This window comes from Podarcis melisellensis (genome assembly GCF_964234715.1).
Source record: "Podarcis melisellensis genome assembly, chromosome: 11".
Taxonomy (NCBI): Eukaryota; Metazoa; Chordata; class Lepidosauria; order Squamata; family Lacertidae; genus Podarcis; species Podarcis melisellensis.
Window position 1 is genome coordinate 27425932 of NC_138543.1, and position 16153 is coordinate 27442084.

The window sequence follows — 16153 nt, forward strand, 5'->3', positions numbered from 1 at the left end:
CGTTTTATGGAAACTTCGACTTCCCCTAGATACGGTTGCCTCCTACACAAGATAATTAACATGCCCTACCTTTTAGAGTGGCCTTAAATCTTCCAAATTCCCCCACACCACCCAAGGTGGGCTGCCTCATAAGCTGAGAATGACAGTATTAGGATCAAGAGCATCTTTATTCATTCTCAAATAAATTGTGAATGCAGTGTATGATTGTGGTAGTATATTGCCTCCTAAAAGTAAATGAACCAAGTATACAGTACTCTATTCAAATATTGATCACATTACAAAAACAATTTTATTAACAAAAATATTATACAGGATTAGTGAGTGCAGACAGCAAAATGAGGTAGCCAACAAAATGAAGTGTCGCTTGATAGGATGGAGTAAAAGGATCCCCTGAGTTGGTGCCACAATCATTGCTGGAGCTCACCCCCCCCCCATTTTAAGAGACTATGGGCTGTTTCACAGCTGGTGGAAACCAGTTTCCCAGTATGGGAATGTGCTGTAGTGCCCAAGTAAGAAGCATCCACTTTCAGTTTCCTATGACGACTGAGCCTGGAGAGTAGTTTGTTTACAAACTAGCTGGTGAGGACAAGCCAGCATCTGAGAAAACAGTTTGCTTAATTAATTAGTGGGAACAAGATAGGATCAAGTAAGTTTCCTGTGTTCAAACAGTATAAGGGAAAATGTGGTTAGTGCAAAACTGGGAACAGACGATTCTGGTTTTCTGTCCTGGGAAAGGAAAGTGTGCAAACCTGATATTCTGTACAGCTTGTTCGCATTGTAGTAGGAAGCCAGTTTTGCGTTACGGCTAAATCAGGCAAATACAGTCTTAGTTCCCTTGTGGGGATCAGTAGGTCAACCAGGCAAGGGTATTATGCTTATATGTTGAAGATGATAAACATGTTAGACCAGTATCAATGAGGTACCAGATGCTGCCAAGACAACAACTCCCATCATCTCTTATCATTGGTCATGCTGGATGGAGCTGATGGGAGCTGGAGTCCAAGGACACATTAGCTACCCCAGTGTTAAGACTATCATCTTTTGGCAAGCAGTCCTAGTTTGGAAGCTAGTTGGCCAAATAACAGTTGGACATTTGGATTTCCACTGAAATTTGCTGTAGTGTTGCTGCAAAAGCTTGCTGCTGTTCACCTGTGCCCTTTTTAAGCTCCTCAATCATCTTCTGAAGATACACTGGGAGATGTCGAAAGGTTTCAAGCTCTCTAAAATAAAGATCTAGGAACCAATGGCTAGAGCTAGCATTAAACTTGCAACAATCAGCTGTCATCAGCAACGGTTTGGAGCAGGCGAGCTTTTTAAAGGCTACAGAAAAAGGCTTAAATAGCTTATATACAGAACAAAAGTTTAACAACATCTTGCAATATAAGACCATCCAAAATTCTGTCTGTGTTTTATGAAAATTGCTTTCCACTTGTGCATGGAATTCCTCAACTTTCTCTTCTGGATTAACAAGATGCAAAAGTTGCTGCTTAGTTGTTTCACACTTTATGATATCCAGTGGCAGATTCCCCTCAGAATCTTTCTGCTGTAGCAATACTGGTCCTGCAGAAGAAACAAAACATTAAAGAGGAAATAGCTTATTTAGCGCAGCTAAACAACTGGCTGTTTTTCAGTATCTGCAGTTTTGTCTGCAGCATCTAAAGCTTTTTGATTAACAAATCACATTTTAATTCCCAAATGAATTAGAATTGTTAAGCCTCTTTCAGGCGTATACTATGTGCCTTAAAGATTATGAGGTGAAATGCCCTGCTAAGACCTTTGCTCCTCACCCTCGCAGTCATGTGGTGAGTCAGTCATAGGCTGGATGTTCTTGAACATTGGATCCAAATTCGCTAAGTACTGCAGACACCTGTTTTTCAAAAGCCCAAGCCATGGACCCTCTGGTTTTGAAAAGTTGTATATCTCTAAGGTAGTTTTTGTTATGTGAATGGTGCCACAAACCCTTGGGGGTCCGGGGACCACCAATTGGCAACCACTGTTCTAAAGCAAAAGCCACTTCCTGATCTCAACAGTGTACTACAGATTTCTTTTTGTTAACATGACCAGATGATTCAAGTTCTTTGTATACGTATCATGCTTCAGTATATTTAAAGAAATTGGTAATACCTATTAAAATACAGGTTTACAAAATGTGTTTTGCAAGACACACAAAATAGATGATACTGATAGATGAAGATGATAAAAAAGAAATGAGGAAGCAAACTTTGGGGTACACAAATATAAAATGGGGACTGCTGCCATCCATGGTGACAAATTTATTTCACAACGTTTATATACTGATAGATTGTAATAAAAGCTCAAAGTGGTTTACAAATCACAGTAACATTCAATTAAGTTGAGCGCATGGGCAGAAGGCTGTGCCAGCAGCTGAGTTACGTAGCATTTCACATTTCTCAGCCACATGTATAAAGAATCTTAGCCTTGTTCATACATTTAGGGGGAATTCCTTATGTATGGCAGATAGCTTTCAGTATGAGCCAGGCCTTCTATGTGGATGCCAAAGGATGGTAGTTGGTGGCATTTCTCTGCCTCCAAAATGTGGGAGGTCTTGTGAGCTGGTCATCCTTACAAGTCAGCAGGATCTCTTACCTACTATTTTGGAGAAAGAAAAATGCCACCAACTAACTTTCTTTGAGTATTCACATGGAGAACCCAACTCAAACTCAAAGGAAGGCCTTCCTGCTACTCTGTCACACTGTTTCAGCACTCCCTTGCCAAGGGAAGGTAAGAACTGGAGTTTGGAACGTATTTTTAAGTTTAAACAGTGGCACAATAAGAAATGGCAGATTAGATATGCTAAAAATATAGTTTCCTGTTACTTTCCCTAAGACCTACAAAATGAGAAGAAAAGGCGATATAGGTTGCTTGCATAAAGCAAAAGCACCAAAAGCAACAAACTATTAGCATATGCTGTTTATCAGGAGGGAGTATGTGTCATTGCACTGAATGCCCTCTAGACAAACAGCCTTGGCTGTCAGGTGAACCTTGGGCTGTGTGGATCCACCAGAAGTAACTCTTCCTTAGTGGCTGAATAGGACAGAATGCAAGAATGCAGCTTCTCAAATAACCAGGGCTTAAGTTTTTATTCCATAAACCCCCTAAACATTCACAGAATCAAATAATGTGTTTGCATCTAGCAAGGACACACAGAAAAAAGTATGCCTAGATTCACCCACATTTTTGCCTTTAAGCGGTATATAAATTAATAATAATAATGGTTTCCGGGATGGTGTCCGTATACAGAGAAGACTGCCGTGCACAGCTTAAATGCCCAAGCCTGTATCTTAACACCCAAGCCTATGAGTGCAGCACTCATCACCTGCTTGGCAGACAGGTCAGAGGGATTTAATCTTGCTTCTACCTAACAGGTCATCAGGACTGACACTCTGTTTCTTAGATTGGAGGACTTTTTATGTGTAGCAATGTGGTCTGAGCATTCTGCTGCTGCTACTAGAGCGATAGATCAGCTGCAGCCTTTTTAAAAAAACAAAACAAAAAACCAATAATTCAACTACCATAGATTACAGGTTGCACAGAGTTTTTAGTCATGACGAAACTGCAATGTACTTAACTGAAATGCTTTAATGTGCAGGGGGAAATGGTATGTTAATGTGACATATGGATCTGGGGGCGGTGGAGAGAAGAGCAGCCTACTTTTGTGAAAGGTAAACTGCAAGACCAGGAATAATAATAATAATAATAATAATAATAATAAATGTTATTATTTGTACCATACCCATCTGACTGGGTTGCCCCAGCCACTCTTGGCAGCTGCCAGCATATACAAAAACCATAATAAAATATTAAACATTAAAAACGTCCCTATATAGGGCTGCCTTCCGATGTTTTCTAAAGGTTGCATAGTTACTTATCTCCTTGACATCTGATGGGAGGGCGAATCCAGGAAAACCTGGATTCAAATTCCCACTCAGCCTTAGGGCTCATTAGGAGACGTGGGTCAGTCACTATTTCCCAGCCTACCCCACCTCAAAGGACTGTTGGGAAAATAAAAGAGGAGAAACATGAATGCCCCCCTTGAGCTCTTTAGGAAAAGGATGGTATAACACATCAATAAAATTAACAGGTTGTGTGCCTACACAGAGAGGGCCATGCACACAAGAGCAATTTTAATTTTCAAATGTAGATATTGCATCATAGTGTAGATTAAAAAAAAACCCAAAACTAAAAAGGATAGCTTATGGGTGAGGGACGTGCCAAAGGACTCTATAAAGTTTAGTTACCAACAATGAGCAATTGTATACTGAATGTGCAGCATAGTTCCTGCCATGCTTCTGTCAAACTGCTTGACAGGCGAAGGCCTGGCATGTGACAGCCAAGATAACTCTGCACACACCGTCTGCACCGTTGCAAGAGGACCTTGATGAATGAAAGTGCAAGCAGATCTTCTCCCCTAGGACAAGGGGATCATCCGCTGCCCATTCTTCACAGACACCCAGGAAAAATGCACATCTGTCAGTGTAATGCCACGTTCTATTGAAGACTTGGGCTTTCGGTAATATTGGCTCTTGCATCACTTAGACCGATTGAAGTGAAGCCAGGTATTGGCTTGGCGTGTCAGTCGCATGGTGCGGTAGATAAATAAAACACCTGGGAGACAGCATTAAGGTTCAGCACAAGCACACAGAGGGAGAAGAGCAAGGGATGTATTGATTGCGAAAGAATGTCAGCCAGAGACAAAGAAAGTAGCCTTTAGGGGGCAGGAGAAGACTGCAAATGCACAGAGGTCTTATAAAACAGACTAACCAGTGTAATGTTTGTGTTTCTGGCTGAGTTTAGCTAAAAGCTATCTAAGTACAGAACATTATTTTGCACTCCACACAGCAGAATTAGTATAGCCATAACAAATCTGAAAACATGAAATATGTGAAATTAAACTGACATGCAGAGTAGTGGTATGAGCTAGATAAACTCTGTGTTTATATATGGCACACACAAACGCTCTAAAATATACATACTTTCTCTCCTTTGAAGATGAGTACTTTGTGAGGGGAAGACATCTCATGGAGGGTATACACAAAATGTTGTAATTTTTGAACTGCTTTAAGTGGTGTTTTTTTAAAGAAAATGCAAAATTCTAAAGTAAGCTATTTCTAACCCTTTCCCCTCCAATTTTTAGAAACCTAGACTTTTCAGAAGCAGAATTATCAGCCTAAATGTTTGGATAACAATAAATATAAGCAGAAACACCATGAAATTAAGCAGCACAAAGCAGTTAAGCTAACCATTTCTGCAGTACATTGTAAAAATTAATTTAAAATCCAGATTTTGTGAAAAATGCCTGGTAGGCATGCAATCCACATCACTGCTTGTTCATACAGCTTTTACAAAAAATCTGCAATTCAGCAAATGTGAGAAAGCAGCCAAAGTTATGGGCTTACTGAAATAATTTAACTGACAAGATGAATGAGTATAAATATGGCATGATGCACATCAATATTTATGAAAACCTCTAGCTTTCAAAAATCACATCAAGAACACCCTCAAATTTTAATACTCTGCAGTTTTTACAGATTCAAATTTCTCTAAGCTTATTTAACACAAACACACTCACCCCCGTGCTGAAGTAGAAGCTTGGCAATTTCTACATGTCCATTTCTCAGGGCATCATGCAAGGGAGTCACCCCATCCACTTGGCTGAACAGGTTTACCTCTGGACAATGTTGCAAAATTTCACGGACACACAGAGTGTTTCCATGGTTACAAGCTTCATGCAAAGGCGTCCAGCCAGCATAGTCTGAATTACAAATCAAGGGAAGTTTGAGAAAACAGTAAAATTAGTAGCAGGATGTTCATAATATTGTCGTTCAGATTCTGTTTACCCTTTCCCCCCCTCTAACTAGTGCCATGACGAATATTTTGAGAAATCAATATGCTAATTCTGTATTATACTTTTAAAATGAAACGAGGCAAAGATCTGCTTCAGTGTCATTCTACAATGAAGCTGTTTCTTTTTTTCTGCAAAGCATCGTATTTGTTATTGCTAAAGTAAGAACGAGGCATCTGCAGTCAAAACCACACACTGGCCCGGGTCTGTTCGGACCAGAATTTCACATAAAAATCTTGACTATGAAGCCATTCACAGCTTTTATCCTCCTATCTATAAAAAGGCCAGAAATTAATTATTTTAAACCACAACTGTGCTTTAATAGAAAAACCATGCAGACAATTAAGTGCAATCAATAAGCTTTAGCCACAAAACTATCCATAAAATCTTTGCTTTAATTCATAATCCCGAAGCAGGAAAACAAGGAATGAAAAGAACTCTGCCAACACACAAGTATCACAGCTATTTGGGAGGCTTAATGTGTTTGTTCAGGGAAGAAAATAAAACTACTTACCTTTAACGTTAATATCTATCCCTGGAAGAGAGAGAAGATGAATCAATCTCTCCACATTGTTCCTTTTGCAAGCAGTATGCAGGGCAGTCTCTCCTAGCAAACAGAATTAATAGATTATACCAGTCTAGGCAAAATGGCAACTGAAGAAAATAATCAAAGCGCAGGAACTAGGAGATCTGGCTACACGCCAGAGCACTCAGTAATGAATAAGATTTCCCTTTGTCCTGTTTAAATACCTTTTAAGAAAACTCAAAAAGCCCACAGAGCTTCTGTTCCATCAGAGATCCAGCAATGGAACTGCACTGCTAAAGGGTTAACACAGGAATTATCTCTCCCTCTCCCCCACCCACCCGTTCAAGCTGTAAAGCTTCAACCACATTATAAAAGCACCGAATGATCACAGAACACCAAAAATGCTTGGTTTTGAAGCAATAAAAGTTTAGAGCGCAGTTGCCCTCCCTTAAATTTATTCATGAACCTACATTAAGTGTATGGTTCTTTTTACACAGCGTTTGTAGCTTAATTCAAATGAATGTTTCTGGCTAAGCACGAGTGCCTCTACACACTCAAGTATAATTCAGAACTTCAAATCCGTTAACAGATGGTTTGCTGTTTCTCAATAGGCTGTCTGGCTTGCCTACAGTACCAGAGAGAAAAAGGAGGGGGGTGGAGGAGGGAGAGGGGGAGAGATTAAGAAGAATGAAGCAGTCTTAAGAAGAGGGAACACACACACACACACACACACACACACACACACACACACACTCATTTAGACCTAGGAAAAAAGAGAAAAGGAAGACAGTGAAGACTGACTGCAGTTTACAGGTAGTGCCTCAATTAACGAAGGCAGGCTGTAAAATTCTGATATTTGTTTAGGTTTTCATCCACTGATTGTACTGGAACAAGAGTCGACAAAAAATACGTTTCCAAGTGAATGATGAAATTTACCCAAATGAGAACATTCTGCCCTCCCCACATTTGCTCAATGGGACTGGGTCAGTAAATTCCCTTATTTATATTCAACAGGATGATATTCTTATGCAGAGTGTCTGGTTGTTTGTTGTGGCCAACAATCAAGTCTATCTTTCCCAATGTATCATATTTTAGCCACTTCTTTTAAGCGGAATTATGTATCAGTTTGTCTTACCTCTCCAATAGCACACCAGTAGGGGGGAAATCAGATAATTTTTTTATCAGTGCATTTGCTGATATAGTTTGAGACTTTGGCATAGGGTGGGCATAAAATTTAAATCCAAGCAAAATGAGGGTTCTGCTGTTTTTGGCTCTACCAATAGCTTAGCATATAGTTCTAAAATATCCCTTCTGTTATACTTTGGAGCGCTTTGAATGGCAATAATTATATATGTCTAGGTTAAATTCATATTAAAAATAGTTCCAGAAATTGATTTAAGACAGGTACAAGCATATAAGTACATTTTATTACATTTGTGTATTGAACAGAGCCCGTGTAAACTACTGTACTGTGCTATTTAAAACTTAAGTGCTTGGGTTCTAGTGTAGTTAAAACTAAAATCCAAATGCATTTCATAGCTTGGGCTCGATGCCTAGAAGAAAACAGTCCATATGCTTAATGGGGCTATGTAATTCAGCATACACTTCGGTCTTTGTTTGCAAAACGTCTAGGACGGAAAGAGATGAAGACTGAATTAGACTTTCAAATCAGAGGACGATGCTGATTCTTCCAAGCACAGGTTGAGGTGGATTAGTGAAATAAGGCTATGACTGGAATGGACTCATTTTAGGATGCATTCTCAATTTACAACTCAAGGGAAAATTGTGTGAGTGTGTGTTTGACTGATTAAAAAAAGCAGACAATCATATCCCCAACTTTAAAAAAGGGGCATTGCATAACAAAAAGCACAAGAAAGCCATGTTTGACTTATGGCAATAATGAGATACCACTCCATCTTCACTGGGGCCAAATGTGGAACTACAGATTGCAAACTTGTGAAGTACTAAGCATAAGTTAGGAAATCACAGTACCTTTAACGTTAACCTTGTTAACAGTCCCCTGCTTCCCTGAAAAATGATGATTATCTTTGCTGCGTATCATCTCAACTTCAGCTTTGTTTCCCAATTTCTTTTGAACACAAGCAGAGTTACCAGTGCCTTGTATACTAAAAGCAAGAAGTGGTTAAAGTATGTTAAAAGACTGAACTTTATTTACATTTTAAAAACCAACAACACCCCACTTGTTCAGAAGTAACAAGTGTTCTCGCAGACAGATACATCTACATGCTTTCATATTTTGAAATTTAAGTCACTGTAGTTTTGAAACATTCCATACAGTATGTGCTTGTAATAAACCCACCAATCATTCAATATACAGGGCTTAAGCTCACTCTAAAAACATTATTTCTTGAATACTTCTATTTCTCCTGGGAAGCAATTTACATTAATAGTGGGAAAGTATGTATAGTCTGTGAAGTCTACATATATGCAGGGAAAGGGAAAAGAGAAAAACCCTCACCATTCCCAGATGTGTTACAGGATTAAAACCGAGCTTTCTGCCAGTCACAGTAATTTGCAGACAACAACACAGGTCACATAAAGTTCAAGAAATGTGTCAGGTCAGAAGCTGTCCCCCAAAGCAGAATAAAACCGGTGATGTTATAGGTATTACTTACGGTACATCAGGCAGCACTTCGGCTTGGTTCTGCTTATCACCATTTAGCATCAGTAATGCCCTTTGAGACTTAGGGCAAGGCCATTGCCCTATTTTCCTTTTCTTTGCTTTGTGTATCCTTGGCTCACACAACCCAACTTGTAAAGCAGGCAGATAGGAACAAACCTGTTGCAAGAGTCAAACTTTAGTCCAACTATGTTAAATATGACATCTGGTAATTAGCAACGCTAACAGTTCCCTCCAGATCTTTATTGCATTTAAAGCTTATCTTCCAGATTATCATACCTAGGCTTCACAAAAGCCTTTTTAAGTAAAGCTTATGGTGTGAAACTCTTAAGGACCCAGATAGTTTCTCACACCCCTATGCAGGTTATGTTGTTGGGGTGCTGCTGGGAACTTGACTTGCTCTTCCCACTCATATTTTGGCTTTTGAGTGGTTTGCTGTATTGTGGGCTACTGCGCTTCAGGGTTCAAGTACATGCTCGAAAGTAGCATCCATGTGTTGGAATTGGGGAAAATATGCTGCACTACAGCAGAAGGCAATTTGCCATGGGGAATGAGAGTAAGATGCACTGGGCTGGATCCTATGTTGCACCAGCGGAAGTCTGGTTTGTAATGTTTACCATTAAGTCCTGCAACACTAGTACCCAATCTCTGTTGATTGGAAAGAAGCAAAAATTCCCAACAGGAACAGATGAAATATAGATATGTATAAAATTAGGGGGGCAGGAAGAGAGGTTGAAGCAAGACAGTTAGGGGTATCCTGACATTGAGGAACAGAGGAGCCGGAAGGAAAACTTGCAAAGTCGTTTCTAAAGAGTCCTTTAGAACCCTCCCCCAATCCCAGAACAATACCAGCTGTCTAGCTGCTATCATGGTTTGATACCTGACATCATGGTTGGAATAGCTCAAACATCAGTTTCCCAGTTCAGTTGCCACAAGAAAATTGGTTTAACAAACCAGTAAGTATTAAGTTAATGTGTATGAGGGGGAGGGATGGAGGAAAGAAGGTCAGAGAGGAGGATGAAGCATGCAGGCACATAGTTAATTCCTGGTGCAAAAATGAATGGTTTATTGGACCAAGATCATTGCATTTGATCTAGGCCAGAATGTTTTTGCATTAAGAAAGATATTACTTAGTACAAATGACACTTACCATTTTTTGGAGAGACAGCAATTCAGTAGAAACAAAAGCATTGGTTTGGAATGGCAAGTTTTTAAAAACTGCTTCTGCAACAAACATTTCAAGCCACAGAGATGTTATAGAAGAAATGAACCTTTTTAATTCCTGTGGTGAAAAATCTGAAGAAAAGGGAGACAGTAAGAAAGTGTTAGGGAATACAGAGAATATTATTGCTACATTTTTGTCCTTTAATTGCTATTCCTAAATTGTTAGAATTACTAAACCAGCTGTAGAATTGCTTGCCCAATTCTAGAAACAGAAAGATGCAGCACTCCCAACAGATAACTGCCCAGCTTCTAGAGAGGGAGAGCTACTTCTTTTAGTTCTTCTGTCAGACTATTCTTAGTGTCAAGCTTATCCTAATGTTCAATTGAAATCTACGCTCCTGTAAATTGAACCCAGGGAACCTAGTCTTCCCACCTGTGGCAGCAGAGAACTCGACATAGCACTCCAGATATCAAATTGAAGAAAAAACATTATGCAGTAGCTAAGAGGAACAGGTTTAAAAAGCTGAAGTACTTAAAATATAAGGTAAATGCCATTTTAAAACAGTATGTAAAATGCATGCTTCCATGGATTTGGTTTTTTTTTTAATGGAGAGATTTTTGTTCATGAAAGGTACAATACAAGAAACTTTAAAATCTGTACTAGGACAGAGATTTTATACTGCCAGCATGCTTGTGGATACCCAAACTTTACATTTTAGCAATCAGGCTCTAATATGAATTATATAATCTGTTTAGGTGAAATATACAATTAGTTGTTTACAGTAACTCCCTACACTACTACTCTTGGCAATGCAGATAGTGAATGCACATTTTGTGTCCCCATTTGCAAAATGACAATGGAATATATGGAAGATTGCCTGTATAGCTCTGGGCACTCTCGCGTCCTCTTCCACCAATTGCTTATGATTTACAAACATGAGGTACTTGATTTATTTATGGAAACATCCTAATCATTATTATTATCATCAATATTATTATTTATTATCTAGTGAACATTAATAATAATTACACTTTCTATGCATAAGTAGTGCTGTAAGATTACAGTGCAGAACCAGAACCAGTGGCCTATTAAAAAAAAAAAAGAAGAGGCAAGGGAAGTAAGCTGGTAGTTAAAAATGCCAGCTAAAGTATTCTGACATGAGAAGAACACCAAGAGAGAGAGAGATAATGAAGACGAGACAAGGATAAATTCAGGTGTCACAAATGAGGAAGGCTTCACACACCGAGTTGGAATAAGTGATGAAATAAGCAGCCAAATATTCCAACTACAGTATTCTGGTTTAGATACAGAGAACTGAAGAGTTTCTTCACTACGCATGTGTATGACAAAATATATTACAATCTTACCATTACATGAAATGGCAATATAAGATGCAAGATCAGCAGCTACAGGATGTAACATATTTTTGTCTATTAGGAACCCTGAAAGAATCCAGTATTCGACCACAACTCCCATAATTCTGTTCAACAGGTCAGCTACTTCATGCTTGATGATCTAGAAGAGAAGATCACCTTTAAAATCTCTCTATTACTATATTTTTTCTTAACATAGAAGTCTGTTTCATCCATTTTAAACTGCTCACACAAGTGGTCTACCCTATGAGCATCGTAACTCCAAGAAATTTACCAGGTCTTACTACAGTTTCCTTAATTATACCACAATCTTGCCAAAAGATTATGACTTGTTTGTTCATGTGATTGGGAGCTGAAATATTTAATCTTATTGATCACCAATCTTTATCCACTAACATTCAAGAAGCACAAATTGCAGGTGCTTGGATTGATGCTTGGATGGAACAGATAATTGCTCTATTCAACATGTTGAGGCCCTGCTACCATGTGCTAACTTCAACACCAGGATTGGACCAAGCAACTTACTCTTGAATTCAAATGCCCCCTGCTAAAATATTTCGAGGACAGACTACTCCCCTAGAGGAGCTAAAATGAAGGCCAAGTTAATTAACCCTGCTTATGTTTATTCCAATTAATATATTGTTTCGCCATGCTAATCCAAAATAAAGCTACAGGCTGATACATAGGGAGAATTTACATTCTGCGTTTTGTTTGTGAGGCTCTAGTATAGTTGATTATATGGTAGCTTCTAGAATACCTTTCCAATTAACCAGGTCTTCCATATAAGTATTAAAACAAATGACAATCACCATGCTTCCAGCAGTTGTCATAATTTAACTTTGCAATCCACAAAACCCTCCTTTTGATTAAAAAAAACATAAGAAACTGATTCAAATAATTAATTCTTGCATTTAAAACTAGATGGTTCTCTTCAGTGGTTTGACTCATGAGTACAGGCAACTCCTCACACGACTACTAACACGCATGCCGTTTTTGGTGCTGAAAGGGAGCGGGGGCAGAACAGACTGGAAGGAGCTGACTCATGCAACAGCAGGGTTTCCCCTGTATAGAAATTGTCAAAAGGGCACTGGCTCTGATGCTACAGGAGCTCAGAGTTAAGTAAGCTCCCATCAAGCTATTTCTAATTAAAGATTACAAAGTCTGGCTATGTTGAAATAAACAGCATAGCGTATGCCTCACTTAATCATGGCTCTGCGACATTTTGAACCTTGTCTTAGGCAACTGTTTTCCAGGAACCAAGCTCTCCATTTTGCATATTTTACTTGAAACCAGGGGGAACCCTTTTAGATCTATCTTTACCGACACAAAGGGTAAAGAGTCTGTTACTTTGAGGACATATTGGAGATTACAGAAATCTGTTAACCAAGATTTTCAGGTATCAGCTTCTCAGATACATCAGTTGTGAGAGAATTTATTTGCATTCATCAGAAGAAATTCACAATTCCAAGGATCCATTTTCACTAGGATTTTAAACAAACGTCAACCCATGGTTTCAAAACATACTTAAGATGACATTACTAATCAGTTAAGTGGCAGTGCCAACATAATGGAGATATTCAGCTAAGTCATGCTCAGAGAAGACCCACTGAAATCAATAAACAATAACCTTTAACAATGATTAAGGCCATCTGGGGAACAACAACACAAAAGTCTTGTTCTAGGGAGTAGGGAACATATACAGCCATGGAACATTATTAAGAGTCCTGGGAGAAAGCAGCAAAACACAAAAGACATTATTGGGCTTTCTTTACTCTTCATAGTTGATAAATCACTCACATCATCTGTCTTGTACTTCTCTCTATAGGAATTTATGACCCAGTCTACTAGAATATTTATACGTTTTGTGAAAAGCACCGATTCACTTCCTAACCAGAATGTTTCCAGAAGAACAGTTTGTGGCATCACTTGTGCTTGCTGTGAATCTTCTTCACACAAACTGTAAAAGAAAAATAATTCCTAAATCTGTTTTTCTGTTTCGTTACAATGATTACGTAACACACAGTATATCTTCTGTTAAAATCTGCAATTTAGCACGTTTTAAATTACAACGGAATTCAAACATTGATAGAAATGATGTCTCTAGCTACAATCCAGAGTGATATTCAGGCATGATGAAGTATATTGAACCCCCCCAAACTTGGGGGGGGAAACAGTGGATAGAATTGTATCTACCTAGGTTTTGCTCAGAGAAGACCCACTGAAATTCATAGCCTGAAGTTAGTTGTGCCCATAATTTCAATAGGTTTACTCTGAGTATGGCTAATCTTGGATACAGCCCATTGTAATGTTAATTTTAAAAAAATGAATTTTTGCACTTTAAGAACAAAGAACCATACCACCACACAGTGGCGTAGCGTGGGGGGTGCAGGGGGGCCCAGCCGCACCGGGCGCAACATCTGGGAGTTAGGGTTAGGGGGCGCAAATCCACGGGTTAGGGGGCGTAAATCCACGGGTTAGGGAGCACAAATTACTTGCCTTGCCCCGGGTGCTGACAACCCACGCTACGCCACTGCCACCACATAAAGGAAGAGGTTACAAGCCTCAGGCTTTTTGCTGTTACAGTGTAATTTCCAGAATTGTCTCCAGCAAAATCTAAGTATTATGTGCACATTATGAAAAAAGGCTTTTAATCTAAGCCTAGACTAAGAAAAATCACAGAACTGCAATGTTAAACACTTACACACTTAAGCACGTGTGTGTGTGTGTGTATGTAAATTAAAGAACTAATGTGTAAAAGCAATTTTTGAAAAAAGTTTAGAAACATAGCTGGCCATTTACCTAGAATCAGAATAGCTTTCTTAAAAACTGACATAAAAGTACAGGAAAAGTAATCAAGTGGGTAGTACAATGTACTTTGGGCACAACTTGTTGGTAAGATACAAAAATGGGTTAGAAATTAAAAAGATAAAAACATCCATTGAAACACACCTTCTTGTTAATGCTATTACTTCATCTTGGAACACATTCATAAGAAACATTAACAGTGTTTTGTGAAACATTCTTGCCTCATCTGTGGTTTCTGTAACAGGGACTGAATGACAAATATTACTGCAGTAAAGGCAAGACCTGGTGGGGAAAGCACAAGCAATAGTTAAGGGTCAGATAAATCAGGATATTTTCTGATCTGCCTTTCTGTCCCCACAGCCCAAAGTTCACCAGCTCCACTGAGGTGCCTGTGAGCTCCACACAGTGCTAACCTTTTTTCAGCTCTGGGTGCCAGCAGAAGACCCGTGTTTCCATAAAGTATCTAGAGGGATGTTTACAGACTGGCTACAGGGACTGACAACTTGTTTTTACTTTAAAAGTGTTGCTATTTTATTTTCTATGCATTTGTTATTGTAACCCAACCTGCACTCTTCAGATAGAGGGCAGGATATTAAATTTTTAAAAAACCAACCAAATAAATACACAAATCCCCAGTCAAATAAGGAATTGTAAACAGAAAGTGTGCTTTGAGCCTGATTCCACTGCTTGGGCTATGCATATGGAGCTTGCAGACAGGAATGATGAAATCCTATTGATTGAGAAAACCAAGGGCAGGATTCAGCACTCTGTGCTCCCCTATTCTCTCCAAAGAGCTAATTGTCTGGCTTCCAGCTTTTTACAACACTCTTCATATATACAGACCGTATATGTACATATATGTACATGCTTTGCTTGTAATATATCACTTTAATCGTTAGCTGTTTTAAATGCAAACATTCAAGTTCTGAGGACTTTACAATGAACTCAAGAAATTCCTCAACCTAAAGAAAAACAGTAAACCTGAAAGTTCTTCACTGCATTTACTGACTTGGATCCAGTCTTGCCTCAGGAATAAATCGACTACAGTATCTGGAAACTCCTATGGGCAAGAGCAATTTCCTGCAAGTCTTCATTCACCCTGCAGCACCTGAAAACATTCTTGGGAGGGTTGGGAGATCCTCCAGAAGTGTACAGAGATGTTGCCAAAAACCACTTACTCTGGCTTCTGCACATGGGAATGTGCAGAAGGAGTCTCCACTGGATCAAACTCCCCTCTGTGAATGGGAGAAAGACCTTCCTTTGGAGATAGAGATGCCTAGATCCCATCCATCAATTGCTTTATCTTAATCTTGACGTTCCACATCCAGAATTACATTTCCATCAAGTTTTCCACCATTATTGTAGCTAGGCAGATGCCTCTGTGATGCTCACAAGCAGGGCATGGGGGATGGTACAGCAATTTGCGATTTATAACAGTTTATATACTTACTCATCTTTAATCTGACTACGTCACTTTTAAAGCCATCTAATCTAGCAGTCAACATACTGTGTGGCACTGTGTTCCATAAACCAAAATTAATTATGCCTTGTGTGAAGAACTTTCTTTTATCTCTCCTGAATCCACTGCCAATCAACCTCATTGCATGACGCTGAGTTCTAGTACTATGAAAGGAAGAAAACTTATCTCTGTTCACTTTCTCTGCACCATGCGTAATTTTAAAAACCTCAATCTTGCTTTAGTTCCTATTTTTTCTGAACTAAAAGGCTCAGAAAGCATAAGCCACTTTAGTCAAAAGTCAAATTAAAATCTTACAAATAT

General features: G+C 39.0%; 1 protein-coding gene across 3 annotated transcripts in view; it reads right to left on the bottom strand.

The window, feature by feature from the left end:
* Positions 1-270: 270 nt before the first annotated feature.
* Positions 271-16153, bottom strand: part of SLF1 (SMC5-SMC6 complex localization factor 1) — a 33403-nt gene continuing 17520 nt past the window's right edge. For all 3 annotated transcript variants that reach the window (XM_081930153.1, XM_081930155.1, XM_081930154.1), the window contains exons 10-18: positions 14518-14655; positions 13366-13525; positions 11563-11710; positions 10181-10326; positions 9026-9189; positions 8382-8515; positions 6378-6470; positions 5591-5773; positions 271-1560 (exon numbers count right to left, since the gene is read on the bottom strand). In XM_081930153.1, the coding sequence (XP_081786279.1) occupies positions 1067-1560; positions 5591-5773; positions 6378-6470; positions 8382-8515; positions 9026-9189; positions 10181-10326; positions 11563-11710; positions 13366-13525; positions 14518-14655 (1660 nt within the window). In that variant the 3' untranslated portion in view covers positions 271-1066. The remainder of the gene's footprint in view (positions 1561-5590; positions 5774-6377; positions 6471-8381; positions 8516-9025; positions 9190-10180; positions 10327-11562; positions 11711-13365; positions 13526-14517; positions 14656-16153) is intronic.